We start from the raw sequence: 20504 nt of genomic DNA on the forward strand, positions 1-20504 counted from the left end.
ATGAAGCTGGGTGAGAGAATGCCAAGAGTTTGCAAAGCTGTCATCAAGGCAAAAGGTTGCTACTTTGAAGAATCTCAAATCTATTTTAATTTGTTTAACACTTTTCTTGGTTACTACATGATTCCATGTGTTATTTCATAGTTTTGATGTCTCTATTATTCTACAATGTAGAAAAGTTTTATTTTTTTAACTAACCTAGAACGAGTGTGTCCAAACTTCTGACTGTTACTGTGAAATTAATTTAAACAATGTATGTTGATGCTAATATTATGTAGAATATCTCATTATGTTGCCATATGATAATAGCCTAATATATTCATGCTGTAAACTATGGTCTTAACAGTGTCACTCAATTCATTCTAATCAACCTAGTAACCCTGACACACCCCTCACTGTTGTCATTGGTTGCACCGTTTGTCCACATAAAGGGTAATGTCATGAATGCTTGAACTAGGTCAAGGCGGCACAGGGATGCCAAAACGTTGGTTTACCCAATAAATTACTGGGAGTTCATAGTGTGCAACTATTTTTTATAGCAAACCAGCTGCCTCAACCATAAATTAAAAGTACAGCTATTATGCTTGTAAACAAGTGAGAGTTCACAAACCATATTAATATATACTGCTTTGTTGTTGCATTTATCTGCTGGAAATTATGTGGTTGGAGCACAGGGGTGATAGACAAGGTTCCCACTAGTAATTACCAGTTGGAGGGGCATTCAAGTGGATTTTTCCCAGTCGTATGTGGTAGAAACCTTCTCACTTGGATATGAATGCAGAATGAGTCTCAGGGTGTTTCTCAATATGCATACTACCGTGCTCCAAACTCTCACTCGCATTGAGTACGTTCTTATGAGGACGAGAGTGTGGAGAATGCATAACACATCACATCTGAGAAGCACTCACACTCCCCCTACTGTATTACCTCACGCTTTACCTCCATCACAGAACCTTCTTCCAGCCACAATGGCAACAAGACAAAACAAGATATTCACAAAGCAACATTTTACTTTATAATTATCAGCTAGATATGAGAATCGTAAATGTAGCTAACCAGATACTTCATTAACAGGCAAAAATGACCTAAAGCTAATATTTTGCAATATGTAAATTATTTGTAGCTATCTGGCTGGCTAACAGTGGTAGCTAGCCAGTTAGCCCTATTGACTTATGTGCTTGTTATCTACGGTCCGTAGGCAGTTAAACATGCCAAAATTAACACAGCATGTATTTATTAACATATAATGATAAAGTATTGTAGTCAGGAAACATTTGAGATGTGAATAGGCAACATGTCGGAGTGTATTTACTCTGCTTCAGCTAAAATAATGGCCACCAATGATTTCAGGAAATTCTCCATCATTTCTAACGTTGTTGCATCATATTTCCTTAATACTTTCCATTGAAGCTAGCATCAATGCATACTTCAAAATATGTACAAAACGGAGTGTGCATTCAAGAAGTGCCTTCGGTGCTATTTCGTATACTTTGATTTGGACTCATACTTCAACCCTCCTGTGCGCCTATATGCGTGGAATATGGAAGTATGCATTTTGAGAAACACCCTCATAGTCCTTGGCTTTTCTCTCTCTCTCTGCTGGAGTTCTGATTGGTTCACACCTAAAACACACACGGACAAATACATACAGGTCGTGTCATTACAATCAGGCTATAAACATTGCTTGACATTTTACTATCAGGTTACACACTGCACTGTGTGTATATATAGTAGTAGTCGGCGGAGAGCATTTTTACTGCGAAAAAGATGTTACCAAAAGGCAATGAAAGCAGAAGTGAAAGATCAAATGAAAGATATTAAAGAGTGATTGTATAATTCTCTCATTCATTTGTAGGCCTGGTTTGCCTCTGAGTTGAGTTTGAGTTGAGTAGAGCACACAAACCTGAGTGTATATACAGTTGAAGTCGGAAGTTCACAGACCCCTTAGCCAAATACATTTAAACTCAGTTGGTCACAATTCCTGTCATTTAATAGTAAAAATTCGTAAAAACTAGTAAAAATTCCCTGTCTTAGGTCAGTTAGGATGACCACTTTATTTTAAGAAATGTGAAATGTCAGAATAATAGTAGTGAGAACGATTTATTTCAGCTTTTACTTCATCATATTTTACTACAGCTTTTATTTCATCACATTCCCAGTAGGTCAGAAGTTTACATACACTCAATTAGTATTTGGTAGCATTGCCTATAAATTGCTGAACTTGGGTCAAGCGTTTTGGCTACCTTCCCACTATAAGTTGAGGAATGGGCCAAAATTCACCCCTGACAGAATTGGTGTAACTGAGTCAGGTTTGTAGGCCTCCTTGCTCAAACATGCTTTTTCAGTTCTGCCCTGAAATGTTCTTTAGGATTGAGGTCAGGGCTTTGTGATGGCCACTCTAATACCTTGACTTTGTTGTCCTTAAGCCATTTTGCCACAACTTTGGAAGTATGCTTGAGGTCATTGTCCATTTGGAAGACCCGTTTGCAACCAAGCTTTAACTTCCTGTCTGATGTCTTGAGATGTTGCTTCAATATATTCACATAATTTTCCTACATCATGATGCCATCTATTTTGTGAAGTGCACCAGTCCCTCCTGCAGCAAAGCACCCCCACAACATGATGCTGCCACCCCCCGTGCTTCACGGTTGGGATGGTGTTCTTTGGTTTGCAAGCCTCCCCGTTTTTTCTCCAAATATAATGATGGTCAACAGTTCTCTTATCGTTGTTTCATCAGACCAGAGGAAATTTCTCCAAAAAGTACGATCTTTGTCCCCATGTGCAGTTGCAAACCGTAGTCTTGCTTTTATATGGCGGTTTTGGAGCAGTGGCTTCTTCCTTGCTGAGAGGCCTTCAGGTTATGTCGATGTAGGACTCGTTTTACTGTGGATATAGATACTTTGTACCGGTTTCCTCCATCATCTTCACAAGGTCCTTTGCTGTTGTTCTGGGATTGATTTGCACTTTTCGCACCAAAGTACGTTCATCTCTAGGAGACAGAACGCGTCTATCATCTCTAGGAGACAGAACGCATCTACTTCCTGAATGGTATGACAGCTGCGTGGTCCCATGGTGTTTATACATGCATACTATTGTTTGTACAGATGAACATGGTACCTTCAGGCATTTGGAAATTGCTCCCAAGGAGGAACCAGACTTGGTTCTTGGCTGGTCTTGGCTGATTTCCCAATGATGTCACGCAGAGGCACTGAGTTTGAAGGTAGGCCTTGAAATACATCCACAGGTACACCTCCAATTGACTCAAATGATGTCACTTAGCCTATCAGAAGCTTCTAAAGCCATGACATAATTTTCTGGAATTTTCCAAGCTGTTTAAAAAGGCACAGTCAACTTAGTGTATGTAAACTTCTGACCCACTGGAATTGTAATACAGTCATTTGTAAGTGAAACAATCTGTAAACAATTATTGGAAAAAAATTACTTGTGTCATGCACAAAGTAGATGTCCTAACCGACTTGCCAAAACTATAGTGTGTTAACAAGAAATTTGTGGAGTGGTTGAAAAATGAGTTTTAAATGACTCCAACCTAAGTGTAGGTAAACTTCAGACTTCAACTGTACACAAACTGGCATATTTCAACTAAATGTCTCTGGATAGGAATGCCTACTGAGTAGACAACCCTGAAGTCATTAAAATGGCAGTGTTTGCTGGTACATTATTGTAATGTACTGAGTTGCATCCACAACAGTAGACATCTCACTATTCTAGAATTTTTCACATAGAAAGTGGTAAGCAGGCCAGTGTACAGTAATACTCATTACTTCCTCTGGGCAGTGCAATTCCCTGTGTCGACTATTTCCTCATGAGGTAAATTTCTCTCTGTTCACAGCCTTGTGGCTAAACCCTCATGGTACCAACGCTTGGTCTGAAAATTGAAAGATCATTTAAAATAATGTTCTGCAGGGAAAGCTAACGGGCTAGGGCTAACACCGGCCGCTCTGCAGGGAAAGCTAACGGGCTAGGGCTAACACCGGCCGCTCTGCAGGGAAAGCTAACGGGCTAGGGATAACACCGGCCGCTCTGCAGGGAAAGCTGAAGGGTTAGGGCTAACACCAGCCGCTCTGCAGGGAAAGCTAACGGGCTAGGGCTAACACCAGCCGCTCTGCAGGGAAAGCTGAAGGGTTAGGGCTAACACCTGCCTCTGCAGTCCAGCTGTTGATGCACTCATAGGCCAGGATAGTGAGGGGAGAGACTGAGGTAGTTACCATAGTTAGCATGAAGAGCTAAAAGTGCAACACTTTGCAACATCAACTAATCTACATACAGATAGATCCATAATGGAGCCTCCACTTCAAAAAAATTCCCTTCCCTACCCAATCTAACCCTACACAGGCCCAGGCAAAAACATCATCTAACCCAACACAGGCAAGGCAAAACAAGGACAAGAAGAGAGATATCAGCACAGTGGTGTATATACGCAGATATAGACCACATACACATTTTCAGTGGGCATTGCGCATACTCCCTTCTTCATCCACACTGATACGCATCCAAGTAGTCCAGCGGAAGTGCAGTGTATTCAGAATAGTTGACTTTCTCCACGTTACAGCCTTATTCTAAAATTGATACAATTATTTAAAATGAATTAACAGAAATACCTTATTTACATAAGTATTCAGACACTTTGCTATGGTGCATCCTGTTTCCATCGATCATCCTTGAGATGTTTCTACAGCTGATTGGAGTCTACCTGTGGTCAATTAAATTGATTGGACATGATTTGGAAAGACACACACACACACACACACACACACACACACACACACACACAGGTCTATTTAAGGTCCCACAGTTGACAATGCATATCAGAGCAAAAACAAAGCCATGAGGTCAAAGGAATTGTGCGTAGAGCTCCAAAACAGGTTTGTGTTGAGACAGATCTGGGGAAGGGTACAAAAACATTTCTGCAGCACTGAAGGTCCCCAGTGGCCTCAATCATTCTTTTTATTTTTGTTAGATTAATTTTTTTCACAAACAAATAAAAAATAAAACACTGTACAGCATAAAACTTTGAGCATGACATCAATACAAATCCTCCAACATAGCACAGTCAAATAGTATCTCACAAGTTACAATACAGAACTGAATGGGTTCACAAGTAATCACCTCCCAGTCTTAGAAACATTACAAATAAAATGCATCCAGCTTCTAGAATTGTCGTTTCTATCGGTGATACTAGCAAGCATTTGTTCATTAGATGCAACCTCCAACATTGATTGGAGGCATGACCCTTCCAAATTCTAAGGATTACTCTAGCTGTTGTAACGATACCAACAGTGATCAGTGCAAATTCCTAATTTGTTACCTAATGTAACTCTGTTCTATTGCCCAAGAGACATTCCTCCAGATATTTCAAAACATATTTCCAGGAAGGTATAACTAATGTTCATTCCCATATTGCGTGTTGCATATCACAGTGTCTTTTTAACATTTCCAACACAGAGAATTGTTGGTCAGCCCCATCTTATGAAGCCCTGTTGGGGTCTAATAAAACCTATGTAGTATCTTATATTAAGTACATTTCCCCCTGGCTTCCCTTATGTTCCTCCCTGAGCTGGACAAGATCTTCAAACGGGTATCATCCTCCATTTCACACTTTAGGTCAATTTGATATATTGTTCTGAGTTGTTTACAATCTTTACTCTGCAGATGACAAAATATTGAGTAGAAAATGGCTGCTTTATGTTTGGGTAATTCCAAATACTCCGCTATTGGGTTCTTTCCTGGATTTCATTGATAGCCGGTTAACAAACATTCTCTCAATTGTAAATATTTCCAGAAGTGTCCCTCGTCTCCAACATCCTATTTTCGTACCAAATCGGAGTAGGACATTAAAACATCTTCATTGTACAGATCACCTATAGTATGAATTCCTTTCATTAGCCACTGTTTCCAGTACACAGCCTTCTTCCCAATCCGTAGCCTAGGATTGTGCCACAATGATGAGTATCCTTGTTTTAGATGTGAAATTCCACATCTTGTGTACTGTTCCTACACTTCTGAGTGTAACAAAATTGAGTTGAGAGAGGTCTATTTAAACTCCCATGTAAGACTGTGAGAGTATCAACAGAAGTGATTGGATAACTTTATTGTTATCTATTGTTATACAATCCAAGCCAGCATCCCTTTGCCCCAAAGCTTTGCCAATTTAGCCATTTCAAATGATAAATTGTACAATTTAACATCTGGTAAAGCCAAGCCTCCAACATCCCTTGGTGAGCACATTTTCTTCATATTAATCCTGTGTTTTTCCCTATCCCACAAAGTATTTAGTTAATTTGTCATGTTGTTCAGTCTGAAATATTCATAGGTAACATTGCATAGATATAATAAAATTGTGGGACCACAGCTACTTTAATCACATTGATCTTTCCCCATAAAGTTACCTTTTACCATTTTTCTAAATTGGTCTTAATCTTTAATCGTAGTGGCTCAAAATTTGTCTCTTCACTTGGTCCAAATTTGAGCTCAACTTAATGCCCAAATATTTAATCCCAGTAGGAACCCATTTGAAATTAAATAGGGTAACGGTTCCATAGTAACGTGTCATTAATTGGCATTGCTTCTGACTAATTGCAAGATGGCGCTGACAGAGATGGTCGCCTCGCTTCGAGTCCTTAGGAAACTATACAGCATTTTGTTTTTTTAATGTATTATTTCTTACATTGTTACCCCAGGAAATATTTAAAAAGTCTTATTACTACATACAGACAAACTGAGCAACAGCACCTCTTCAACCTCAGGAGGCTGAAGAAATGTGGCTTGTCACCCAAAACCCTCAAACTTTTACAGATGCACAATCGAGGACATCCTATCGGGCTGTATCACAGCCTGGTACGGCAACTACATCGCCCTCAACCGCAAGGCTCTCCAGAGGGTGGTGCGGTCTGCACAACGCATCACCGGGGGCAAACTACCTGTCCTCAAATGACACCTACAGCACCCGATGTCACAGGAAGGCCAAAAAGATCAAGGACAACCACCCGAGCCAATGCCTGTTCACACCGCTACCATCCAGAAGGAGAATTCAGTACAGGTGCATCAAAGCTGGGAACGAGGGACTGAAAAACAGCTTCTATCATGACCATCAGACTGTTAAACAGCCATCACTAACTCAGAGAGGCTGCTCCCTACATTGAGACCCAATCAGTGGCAAATTTAATAAATGGATCACTAATCACTTTAAACAATGCCACTTTAATAATGATGTTTACATATCTTATCTTACTCATAGCCTATGTATATACACTGTATTTTATGCCATCTATTGCACTTGCGTATGCCGCTCGGCCATCGCTCATCCATATATTTCTACAGTGCCTTGCGAAAGTATTCGGCCCCCTTGAACTTTGCGACCTTTTGCCACATTTCAGGCTTCAAACATTAAGATATAAAACTGTATTTTTTTGTGAAGAATCAACAACAAGTGGGACACAATCATGAAGTGGAACGACATTTATTGGATATTTCAAACTTTTTTAACAAATCAAAAACTGAAAAATTGGGCGTGCAAAATTATTCAGCCCCCTTAAGTTAATACTTTGTAGCGCCACCTTTTGCTGCGATTACAGCTGTAAGTCGCTTGGGGTGTCTCTATCAGTTTTGCACATCGAGAGACAAATTTTTTCCCATTCCTCCTTGCAAAAACAGCTCGAGCTCAGTGAGGTTGGATGGAGAGCATTTGTGAACAGCAGTTTTCAGTTCTTTCCACAGATTCTCGATTGGATTCAGGTCTGGACTTTGACTTGGCCATTCTAACACCTGGATATGTTTATTTTTGAACCATTCAATTGTAGATTTTGCTTTATGTTTTGGATCATTGTCTTGTTGGAAGACCAATCTCCGTCCCAGTCTCAGGTCTTTTGCAGACTCCATCAGGTTCTCTTCCAGAATGGTCCTGTATTTGGCTCCATCCATCTTCCCATCAATTTGAACCATCTTCCCTGTCCCTGCTGAAGAAAAGCAGGCCCAAACCATGATGCTGCCACCACCATGTTTGACAGTGGGGATGGTGTGTTCAGGGTGATGAGCTGTGTTGCTTTTACACCAAACATAACATTTTGCATTGTTGCCAAAAAGTTCAATTTTGGTTTCATCTGACCAGAGCACCTTCTTCCACATGTTTGGTGTGTCTCCCAGGTGGCTTGTGGCAAACTTTAAATGACACTTTTTATGGATATCTTTAAGAAATGGCTTTCTTCTTGCCACTCTTCCATAAAGGCCAGATTTGTGCAATATACGACTGATTGTTGTCCTATGGACAGAGTCTCCCACCTCAGCTGTAGATCTCTGCAGTTCATCCAGAGTGATCATGGGCCTCTTGGCTGCATCTCTGATCAGTCTTCTCCTTGTATGAGCTGAAAGTTGAGGGACGGCCAGGTCTTGGTAGATTTGCAGTGGTCTGATACTCCTTCCATTTCAATATTATCGCTTGCACAGTGCTCCTTGGGATGTTTAAAGCTTAGGAAATCTTTTTGTATCCAAATCCGGCTTTAAACTTCTTCACAACAGTATCTCGGACCTGCCTGGTGTGTTCCTTGTTCTTCATGATGCTCTCTGCGCTTTTAACGGACCTCTGAGACTATCACAGTGCAGGTGCATTTATACGGAGACTTGATTACACACAGGTGGATTGTATTTATCATCATTAGTCATTTAGGTCAACATTGGATCATTCAGAGATCCTCACCGAACTTCTGGAGAGAATTTGCTGCACTGAAAGTAAGGGGCTGAACAATTTTGCACGCCCAATTTTTCAGTTTTTGATTTGTTAAAAAAGTTTGAAATATCCAATAAATGTCGTCCCACTTCATGATTGTGTCCCACTTGTTGTTGATTCTTCACAAAAAAATACAGTTTTATATCTTTATGTTTGAAGCCTGAAATGTGGCAAAAGGTCGCAAAGTTCAAGGGGGCCGAATACTTTCGCAAGGCACTGTATGTACATATTCGCATTCACCCCTTTAGAATTGTGTGTATTATTAGGTAGTTGTTGGGAAATTGTTAGATATTACTGCACTGTTGGAACTAGAAGCACAAGCATTTCGCTACACTCGCATTAACCTCCGCTAACCATGTGTATGTGGTCGATAAAACTGTATTTGATTTATTCCTATTGATTTTGTAGCCTGCCATACTAGAATATGATTCAATACAAGTAAGTAATCGTGGTACAGACTGAAGAGGATCAGAGTCCAGCAGTAGAATATCATCTGCATACATAAGCAGCTTGAATTATTTTCCTCCTCAATGTACACCCCTTATTTCTGGATCTGTTCTTATCATTGTCGCAAGGGCTCTAAAACTATGGTGAACAGGAGAGGGGAGAGCGAGCAACACTGCTTTGTGCCTCTAGAAAGACAAAAAAAGGAGACATAATTCCATTTGTACTGATGCTTTAGGATTAGAATAGAGGACCCTATCCATTTACAAGTCAGGTCCAGAACCACATTTTTCTAGGGTTCTTAAGAGAAAATCCCACTCTACCCTATCAAATGCCTTAGAATCTAAGGAGAAAGCAGCGATAAGAACTATATTTGATCGGTTTAACTAAATGAGATGTAAGAGCCTCATATCAGTTGAAGTCTGGTTCTTAATAAATCCTACTTGGTCTCTATGTATAATATTAGGTAGTGCCTTCTAAGCGTATTGCTAGGGTCTTCGTAAAAATCTTACTATCCACATTGAGGCTGATCGGTCTAAAATTCCCAGGTTCTGTAGTATCTCTATCCTTTTTAGGAATCAGCCATATCAAAGCCTCATTAAAGGTGTCCGGAAGGGAGCCATTTTTAAATGCCTCCTGGGAAAACCACTGTCAATACAGGTTTAAGAATGTCAATATAATTTTTATAATATTCTACAGGAAGGCTGTCCAGACCCAGGGATTTCCCTGCTTTCATAGATAAAATGGCAGCTCTAACATCCTCTTCTGTTATAGTACAGTCCATGTCCTCTTACCTAGATTATCAGATAGCCAGGTATTCTGTACTCATATCTATAGGGCTCGCTGAAAAGGAGGATGTGTATAAATTAGTGATGCACCGATATTACTTTTTTGGCAGATACAGATATCCAATTATTTCCTTGTCAAGAAAACAATTAGATATTTAACATTTTAGAAGCCTTTTAAGCATTCTAGTACAGTTAAATAGTTGAAACCCACACATGGATGCAGCCGTCTAAGGCACTGCATGTCAGTGCAAGAGGAGTCACTACAGTCCCTGGTTCGAATCCAGGCTGTATCACATCCGGCCATGATTGGGAGGGCGATGATTGGCCTAGTATCATCTGGGGTAGTCTTACATTGTAAATAAGAATTTGTTCTTACATGACTTGCCATGTTAAATAAAAGGTGGCACACACAAAAAAAGTTATTTTGTTGGCATTTACATACACTACCGTTCAAAGGTTTGGGGTCACTTAGAATTGACCTTTTTTAAAAAGGCAACTTTTTTGTCCATTAAAATACAGTGTAGACATTGTTAATGTTGTAAATGACTATTGTAGCTGAAAACGGCAGATTTTTTTGTGTGTAATATCTACACAGGCGTACAGAAGCTCATTATCACCAACCATCACTCCTGTGTTCCAATGGCACTGTGTTATCTAATCGACGTTTATCATTTACAAAAAAGGCTAAATAATCATTAGAAAACCCTTTTGCAATTATGTTAGCACAGCTGAAAACTGTTGTTCTGATTTAAAAAGGCAATAAAACTGGCCTTCTTTAGACTAGTTGAGTATCTGGAGCATCAGCATTTGTGGGTTCGATTACAGGCTCAAAATGGCCAGAAACAAACTACGTTTCTTCTGAAACTCGTCAATCTATTCTTGTTCTGAGAAATTAAGGCTATTCCATGTGAGAAATTAACAAGAAACTGAAGATCTCATACAACGCTGTGTACTACTCCCTTCACAGAACAGAGCAAATTGTCTCTAACCAGAATAGAAAGACTGGGAGACCCCGGTGCACAACTGAGCAAGAGGACAAGTACATTAGAGTGTCTAGTTTGAGAAACAGAGGCCTCACAAGTCCTCAACTGGCAGCTTCATTAAATAGTACCCGCAAACCACCAGTCAACGTCAACATTGAAGAGGCGATTCCGGGATGTTGGCCTTCTAGGCAGACTGGCAAATAAAAAGATGGGCACAACAAACACTGGACAGAGATATGGCTTTTCCTTTGCAACTCTGCAGTTTCTGTTTTCAGGCTGGTTGTATTGGTGCTGGCTACAGTTGAAGTTGGAAGTTCACATACACTTAGGTTGGAATAATTAAAACTCTTTAACCACTCTGCAAATTTCTTGTTAACAAACTATAGTTTTGGCAAGTGGGTTAGGACATCTACTGTGTGCAGGACAAGTAATTTTTCCAACAATTGTTTACAGACATTATTTCGGAAGTTTACAAACACGAAATTGACTTTGCCTTTAAACAGCTTGGATAATTCCAGAAAATAATGTCATAGCTTTAGAAGCTTCTGATAGGCTAATTGACATCAATTGAGTCAATTGGGGGTGTACCTGTGGATGTATTTCAAGGCCTACCCTCAAAATCAGTGCCTCTTTGCTTAACATCATAGAAAATCAGAAATCAGCCAAGACCTCAGAAAAAAAATTGTAGACCACCACAAGTCTGGTTCATCCTTGGGAGCAATTTCCAAATGCCTGAAGGTACAATGTTCATCTGTTCAAACAATAGTACGAAAGTATAAACACCATGGGACCACGCAGCTGTCATACCGCTCAGGAAGGAGACGCATTCTGTCTCTTAGAGATAAAATGTCCTTTGGATGCGAAAAGTGCAAATCAATCCCAGAACATCAGCAAAGACCTTGTGAAGATGCTGGAGGAAACGGGTACAAAAGTATCTATATCCACAGTAAAACGAGTCCTATATCAACATAACCTGAAAGGCCACTCAGCAAGGAAGAGGCAACTGCTCAAAAACCACCATAAAAAAGCCAGACTACGGTTTGGAACTGCACATGGGGACAAAGATTGTACTTTTTGGGGAAATGTCCTCTGGTCTGATGAAACAAAAACAGAACTGTTTGGCCATAATAACCATCGTAATGTTTGGAGGAAAAAGGGGGAGGCTTGCAAGCAGAAGAACACCATCCCAACCGTGAAGCAAGGGGGTAGAAGCATCATGTTGTGGGGGTGCTTTGCTGCAGGAGGGACTGGTGCACTTCACAAAATAGATAGCATCATGAGGATGGAAAATTATGTGGATATATTGAAGCAACGTTTCAAGACATCAGTCAGGAAGTTAAAGCTTGGTCGCAAATGGGTCTTCCAAATGGACAATGACCCCAAGCAGACTTCCAAAGTTATGGCAAAATGGCTTTAGAGGGCCTCCCGGGTGGCACAGTGGTTAAGGGCGCTGTACTGCAACGCCAGCTGTGCCATCAGAGACTCTGGGTTCGCGCCCAGGCTTTGTCGTAACCAGCCGCGACCGGGAGGTCTGTGGGGCGACGCACAATTGGCCTAGTGTCGTCCGGGTTAGGGAGGTAGGGATGTCCTTGTCTCATCGCGCACCAGCGACTCCCGTGGCAGGCCGGGCGCAGTGCGCTAACCAAGGTTGCCAGGTGCACTGTGTTCCCTCCGACACATTGGTACGGCTGGCTTCCGGGTTGGATGCGCGCTGTATTAAGAAGCAGTGTGGCTTGGTTGGGTTGTGTATTGGAGGACGCATGACTTTCAACCTTCGTCTCTCCGGAGCACGTACGGGAGTTGTAGCGATGAGACAAGATAGTAGCTACTAAAACAATTGGATACCATGAAATTGGGGAGGAAAAAAAGGGGTCAAATTAAATACATTTAAAAAAAAAAAAAAATGGCTTAAGGACATCAAAGTCACAGTATTGGAGTGGCCATCACAAAGCCCTGACCTCAATCCTATAGAACATTTCTGGGCAGAACTGAAAAAGAGTGTGTGAGCAAGGAGGCCTACAAACCTGACTGAGTTACACCAGCTCTGTCAGGAGGAATGGGCCAAAATTCACCCAACTTATTGTGGGAAGCTTGAGGAAGGCTACCCAAAACATTTGGCCCAAGCTAAACATTTTATAGGCAATGCTACCAAATACTAATTGAGTGCATGTACATTTCTGACCCACTGGGAATGTGATGAAAGAAATAAAAGCTGAAATAAATCACTATTATTCTGACATTTCACATTCTTAAAATAAAGCGGTGATCCTAAATGACCTAAGACAGGGAATTTTTACTAGGATTGAATGTTAGGAATTGGGAAAAACTGAGTTTGTAGGCAATGGTGTATGTATGTGTATGTAAACTTCCGACTTCAACTGTAGCTTCCCCCGAAGTTGCGGTCGAACAAATGATGCTTTATTACCAAAGCGGTATTGAAAACACATCACTCATGGCCGGTGTTTGCAGACGTTTATACAGCTTTGACAGTGGTACTGTATCTTTTGGCACGCAAAGACCCAAATGGCGTGACGCTAATAGCAGTGGTAGGGCAACATCTGAAAAATAGCGGACTTGGTAGTGTGTACCGGCGCTTGAACAGTCGGCAAAAGCCAACATCACCCACAACAGAGAACGGTTGATTGTCAAGGGCAATGAATTCCATTATCTTTGCTTTAATGAATTTCGGCCTTTGAACTTTCTTACTCTTTCAAATGACTGCTCGACTTGTTGACTGCTCGACCCACACAGCAGACATTGTGGACTAAGTTAGGAACGCTGCGTTGCACGTGTAGCGCATCATTACATCATGTACCTACGTTATATTAGGTATGCACGTCAGCTTTGACATCGGCGTTAAAATAGACATCGGCCGATACCGATGTTGGCATTTTTAGTTAATATTGTCCGATTCCAATATGTTCACCTATATAATCATGCATCTCTAATATAAATCTTCATAAAAACATTGAAACACACTTTCTCTTTGATTGAAGTCACTATCTTATTGCCCTTCTTAATTGCTGGAATTATGTTAGAAGTGTTCAGCATTTTTAGTTGTCTTACTAGTAGCCTGCCTATCGTCTCACCTCCCTCATAAAAACTGGTTTAAAAAGTATAAAAACAGTACATATTCTGCCTTTTTGTTATCCATTTCATTTAACTGAAACGTCAATTTGCAGCCAGTTTGAAATGTGCCATCTGTAAAATGTCTTGTCAAATCCCTTCCAAACCACATACTGGGTGTCTAATATTTTTACTGCTTCAACCCTTTCACTCTTCTTTTTGGACGCATGTGCCATTATTTTCCATCGAATATATGCTTTATAGGTTTCCCATACCGTGAAACTCTGTTCTGGTTGAGCCTATGTTGATCTCAAAAAAGGATGTAAGATCATCTGTTAGCGATTGGCTAAATATCTCATCTTGTAATAGCATGGTCTATATCAATATGGAACTCTACTATAGCATGATCTATGACGGCAATGGGTCCAATCTTGAAATGAATCACGTTATCAACCATGAAATTAGATATCAAGAAGAAATCTCTTCTAGTGTGTGTCTTATGGAAGTGGGAGAAAATAGGTATCTTCTCTATCATTAGGATGGATGCATCTCCATATGTCTGTAAGGCCCATATCCTCTGCTAGGATATGTATTGCAAGTCTATCCTTTGGCGTGGAGTTACTTGTAAATGTACTTCTATCAATCATCACTAGGTTGAAGTCTCCAGCAAGGACGATCTGCCCCTCCATATTTCCCAGTATAACGTTTACCTCAGGATGTAGATATATATCGGTGTCCTCATTGTAGGGAGCATATATGCTGCATAACACTACATTAATCCCATTTATAAGAGCCTCGATGCAGATAAGCCTGCCAAACTCGTCAGTGTTGCTTCAAAATTAAGTATTTTCTTCATCAGAATAATCCCCCAATTTGTTTGGAATGAAATGAGCTATGATAAACTTCTGCAACCCCAGCCGCCACTAAATTTCAGTGCCTCTATTTGTTAAATGTGATTCCTGGGTGAACACAATATTTGCCTGTTTTGATTTTAAAATGTCAATATTTTTCCTTGGTTACCACAACCATTTATATTCCAATAGATTATGTTTACATAACCATTAGCCATATTTGTGTTGATTAGTTACAGCCTGTGAGTGTGAAGTGTCCCATTTAACACACGTATATAACATTTCACGATATATGCTCCAGCTGTACAATAAAACAGTGTAAATAAACGTAGAAAACCAATCCCAAAATAAAACATAGCAACTAGGAACGTAACGTTGCTTCTTGATGATAGATAACATGCAGTCTCAACTCAAAATTCCTTATGGTCTGTGAGGCACTTGAAAGCCTAGGCTAAATTAGCAACACTCCCCTGTGTCCCGCAAACACATAAGCTACCTTCATTTGTATAGTAAACAGCATACAATTCAACTTGTATTTTACTTCGTATCATCTTCTTTATCTAGGCTAAACACCTTACTCTAGCAAAAATCTCTGCCTCCTTGTTGTCCTTGAAAATAATTATCTTTCCCTTCCAAGAAAAGAGCAGGGTCGCTGGGAATGCCAGTGTGTGCGTGATGTTCTTCTCATGGATGTTTCTTTACCATTGCAAACGTCTTCCTCTTTATTGCCAGTTCCTTGGACAAGTCCGGGTAAATAAGACAGCTGGCGGCCTACACACTGAACCACCCTTTTCTTTTGCTGCTTTAAGTACCTTGTCCCAGGTTGTAAATCCTAGGAAGTGGATGAGAACCGTTCTCGGGGGCCTATTCTCGTCAGGCATGGTTAAACTGCGATGGGTTCGTTCAAGTCATCAAATCCAAATCCTTCTTCGGTGATTTTCTGCACACACACACACAAGATTAGTCCACCACCAACCTCACTCCCCTCTTTCAGATTAACCAACATCACCGTATTTCTCCTACTTCTGTTCAAGTTCTTCGATACAATTCCACAATATATCCAGCTTTTTCTTGTGATTCTCACTACCATTCTCCAGACGGGAGATGGCATCCTCCACTGTCAAAATCCATCCCTCTGCCCCATCCATCCTCTTTTGTATCGCATCAACTTTTTCCTTTAGTTCTGAAGTTTTTATCCATGTCTTGGTGGGGGGGGATTCAGGAGGACTTGCTGTTTGTTTGCTAGCCAATGTGGCCTTCTGTGAATAGGATGAAAGTTTAGTGTGTATTGACATTCCAATAACGCCACCTTAGCGAGACGTTTCAAAATGTGAATTCTCTTTATATTAAACTGTACTACAAGTCAATATATTAAGACAAAAATGAAAGTGTGTGCCGTTAAATTTCAGTATTTACATTTGGGTATTAGGAGCTCTCTAATGTGCTGCCTTCTTTTTTGGCGGTCCCACGTGAGTCCTGCTTCCATCATTCTTAAAATGGAGGAAGTTTGGAACCACCAAGACTTTTCCTAGAGCTGGCTGCCCGGCAAAACTGAGCAATCGGGGAAGAAGGGCCTTGGTCAGGAAGGTGACCAAGAACCAGATGGTCACTCTGACAGAGCTCCAGAGTTCCTCTGTGGAGATGGGGGAATCATCCAGAAGGACAACCATCTTTACAGCACTCTACCAACCAGATGGAAGCCACTCCTCAGTAAAAAGCACATGACCTCCCACTTCAAGTTTGCCAAAAGGCACCTAAAGGACTCAGACCATGAGAAAATGATTCTCTAGTCTCTAGAAACCAATATTGAACGCTTTGGCCTGAATGCCAAGCGTCACGTCTGGAGGAAACCTTGCACCCTCCCTACGGGGAAGCATGGGTGGCAGCATCATGCTGTGGGGATATTTTTCAGCTGCGGGACTGGGAGACTAGTCAGGATCGAGGGAAAGATGAAAGGAGAAAAGTACACTGATGTCCTGCTCCAGAGCGCTCAGGACATCAGACTGGGTCGAAGGTTCACCTTCCAACAGGACAACGACCCTAAGCACACAGTCAAAATAAGGCACGAGTGGCTTTGGGACAAGTTTCTGAATGTCCTTGAGTGGCCCAGCCAGAGCACAGACTTGAACATCTCTGGACAGACCTGAAAATATATGTGCGGAGATGCTCCCCATCCAACCTGGTAGAGAATAAATGAAAGAAACTCCAAATACAGGTGTCCCAAGCTTGTAGCGTCATACACAAGAAACTCAAGGCTGAACTCTCTGCCAAAGTACTGAGTAAAGGGTCTGAATACTTATGTAAATGTAATATACACACATTTTCTACAATTTATAGAAACCAATTTTTGCATCGTCATTATTGGGTATTGTGTGTAGATTAGTGAGGGAAAACAAAATTTTAATCAATTTTAAAATAAGGCTGTTATGTAACAAAATGCGAGTCAAGGGGTTTGAATACTTTCCGAATGTATATGCCATATCAATGAATAAGGCTGATGGAACAGATTAGAATGTTTAGCTTAAAAATGTTGCTAAACTACTATTTCTTCACATTTTAGGCACAGCAATGTACACATAGCAGTAGACTTACGCATGAATGTTCCAAAATTCAATTGCAGGAAAACACCATTCTAAAATAAGCACCGCACATGCGAGCGGTTTCATGGCCAGAGATGGAAATATCGGTTAGAAACTTTGAAAGAAGGGAGATTTAAAGATGCAACAACTTTCATGGGCCGCTAATATGACTAGGATAATGCCGTCGGCTGCGAGACAATGAAAGTTTAAAGAAAACCAATAGAACGCATGAGTAAGTCTAAAAACAAAATGCTACTTTGAAGCAAGGTAATGCCTCATAATATGAAGTAAAATGTCCAGGTGTCAAACAATGAAGCAACAGGAAAAGTATAGGGATGCTAATAATAGGCCTAAATGTCTTCTGGTAGATGGAAAAGCTTTCCCAAAAACTCTATTAAAAATGTTAGGCATAGTCTACTTTGGAGCTAGTTATCTGCCAGAATATAATGATAATTAGCATCAATCCAGTGGTCATTTCTTTTGCAAACTCCATCTCATGTACAACAGAAATACTGCTAACCAAACAGTGCTACGTGCCTGCACACATCGAGTTAAAAGGCAACTACACTCAAATCAACATTAGATTTTTCCCAGACCTCAAATGTGGTCTCCTGATGTGGTTTAAGCATTGTTATGGCATTAGAACATACAATTGTGTTGTATTTATGCAAAAAAAAAAGTGGCTGAGAGCAAAATCTGAAACCTGTAAATTTCTGACTCAGTTGACAGTCTCATTTATCAGTTTCAATAGGAGGACTAATATTAGCCTACTTGCCCAGTACAACTTGGGTTGGCCTGACTGTGAAAGACCAATATGGAATTTATGATTTTAGGTCATTCAGAGTGTAAAAGTCACAGTTTCTCATAGAATTCTTCCCATAGGGCACCTTTCCTTCACAGGGCGGGCGTTTTGGAAATGTTTTAGCATAATTAGAGTATACCCACTTCTCCAGGCACCACTATCAGCGCATAAGCTTACAAATGAACCAACTCCACAAACTAACAAGTCACCCAGAGCCAGTAAGGAATCATTGCATCGTTTCCCCTCTCTCTGCTTCATCTCAATACAAGATCAAAAAAAGATATATTGAAAGAGCTATTGTGTAACGCTCATTCCTTTTCAGTTCTGCTTTTCCTTTCCATCTGATTTAGGGTGATAACTCCAGCTGACAAATTGAGTTTTAAGTAGAACACACAGACCTGTGTAAGTATACTAAACAGGCATATCAAGTGTTTACATCAGTGGAGGTATTTTAGCGACTGACCAGTAACTTTGAAATAACCCAGAATAAATAACTAAAATAAATATGCACTATGCAGAAATCGCTTCACCATTTCCTGGTTGCTAAAATTAATAGATTGCCTAATTTCAGTTTGTGACAAAGAAGCAAGTATAGTGTAGAGAATCATCTAAACCGCTGTGAAATATACAGTACCAGTCAAAAGTTTGGACACACCTTCTCATTCAACAGTTTCATTATTTTTACTATTTTCTACATTGTAGAATAATAGTGAAGACATCAAAATTATGAAAGAACATATGGAATCAAGTAGTAATCAAATAAGTGTTAAACGATTCAAAATATATTTGAGATTCTTCAAAGTAGCCACTCTTCGCTTTGTGGTCAGCTTTGCACACTCTTTGGTAAAAGACTATGTCCATATTATGGCAAGAACAGCTCAAATAAGCAAAGAGAAATGAGAGTCCATCATTACTTTAAGACATGAATGTCAGTCAATCCGGAAAATTTCAAGAACTTTGTAAGCTTCTTCAAGTGCAGTCGCAAAAACCTTCAAGCGCTATGATGAAACTGGCTCTCATGAGGACCGCCACAGGAAAGGAGAACCAGAAAGGAGAATCAGTCCTTTGGTCTGAGGAGTTCAAATGTGAGATTTTTGGTTCCAACCGCCGTGTCTTTGTGAGACGCAGAGTAGGTGAACGGATGATCTCCACATGTGTGGTTCCCACTGTGAAGCATGGATGTGTGATGGTGTGTGGGTGCTTTGCTGGTGACACTGTCTGTGATTTACTTAGAATAAGGCATACTTAACCAGCATGGCTATCACAGCATTCTGCAGTGATACGCCATCCCATCTGATTTACACTTAGTGGGACCATCATTTGTTTATCAACAGAACAATGACCCAACACACCTCCAAGCTGTGTTAGGGCTATTTGACCGAGAAGGAGAGTGATGAAGTGCTGCATCAGATGCCCTGGCCTCCACAATCACCAGACCTCAACCCAGTTGAGATGGTTTGGACTGCAGAGTGAAGGAAAAGCAGCCAACAAGTGCTCAGCAAGACTGCTGCAAGTGCTCAGCAAGACTCCTTCAAGACTATTGAAAAAGCATTCCAGGTGAAGCTGGTTGAGTGAATGCCAAGAGTGTGCAAAGCTGTCAACGGATGGCTATTTGAAGAATCTCAAATATATTTTGATTTCTTTAACACTTATGGTTACTACATGATTCCATGTGTTATTTCATAGTTTTGATGTCTTCACTATTATTCTACAATGTAGAAAATAGTTTTAAAAATTAAGTCATTGAATGAGTAGGTGTCCAAACTTTTGACTTTCCAAAACCGATAATATTGTATTTTCACCTGGTGTACAAAACCGAAAGTAGAAGAAGAAAAAATGAAACTTAAACACGGGAAGCATAGAAATAGCGCACATAGAACAGATCTACTGCGTCTTAGACTTGCTTTCAATGAGAATGACAGATCTAAGTCACATTTCTATGTGAAATTGGTTGGGTTACGCAAAAAGTGACATATTGCAGCTTTAACATATTACATATCAATTCCGGTTTAATTTCCAGTGATGGATCATCCATTTTAGCAAATGTCTTGGGTTTACTCAAAAGTATTTGCTGAACAGTTTGCTGGTTATTTCTCTTTTTGCAGACAATTCGGTCCTTTGAACAAACCAACAAAAATAGCCTGAAGATAAGGTACATGTTACATTTTAAAATCGTAACACACAAAGTGCAACACTTAGAATCTGATACAATGTGGGAATATAGTGTAGCCCTGTAGATGTAGGTCAGCAAGGT

At 40.4% G+C, this 20504-nt stretch overlaps 1 protein-coding gene across 1 annotated transcript in view; it reads right to left on the minus strand.

The window, feature by feature from the left end:
• Window positions 1-294: 294 nt before the first annotated feature.
• Window positions 295-20504, minus strand: part of LOC112225475 (ganglioside-induced differentiation-associated protein 2) — a 41163-nt gene continuing 20953 nt past the window's right edge. The window contains exon 14 of the mRNA XM_024389461.2: window positions 295-1619. Within this exon, the coding sequence (XP_024245229.1) occupies window positions 1614-1619 (6 nt within the window). The 3' untranslated portion in view covers window positions 295-1613. The remainder of the gene's footprint in view (window positions 1620-20504) is intronic.

This window comes from Oncorhynchus tshawytscha, linkage group LG26 (genome assembly GCF_018296145.1).
Source record: "Oncorhynchus tshawytscha isolate Ot180627B linkage group LG26, Otsh_v2.0, whole genome shotgun sequence".
In the NCBI taxonomy this organism is placed as follows: Eukaryota; Metazoa; Chordata; class Actinopteri; order Salmoniformes; family Salmonidae; genus Oncorhynchus; species Oncorhynchus tshawytscha.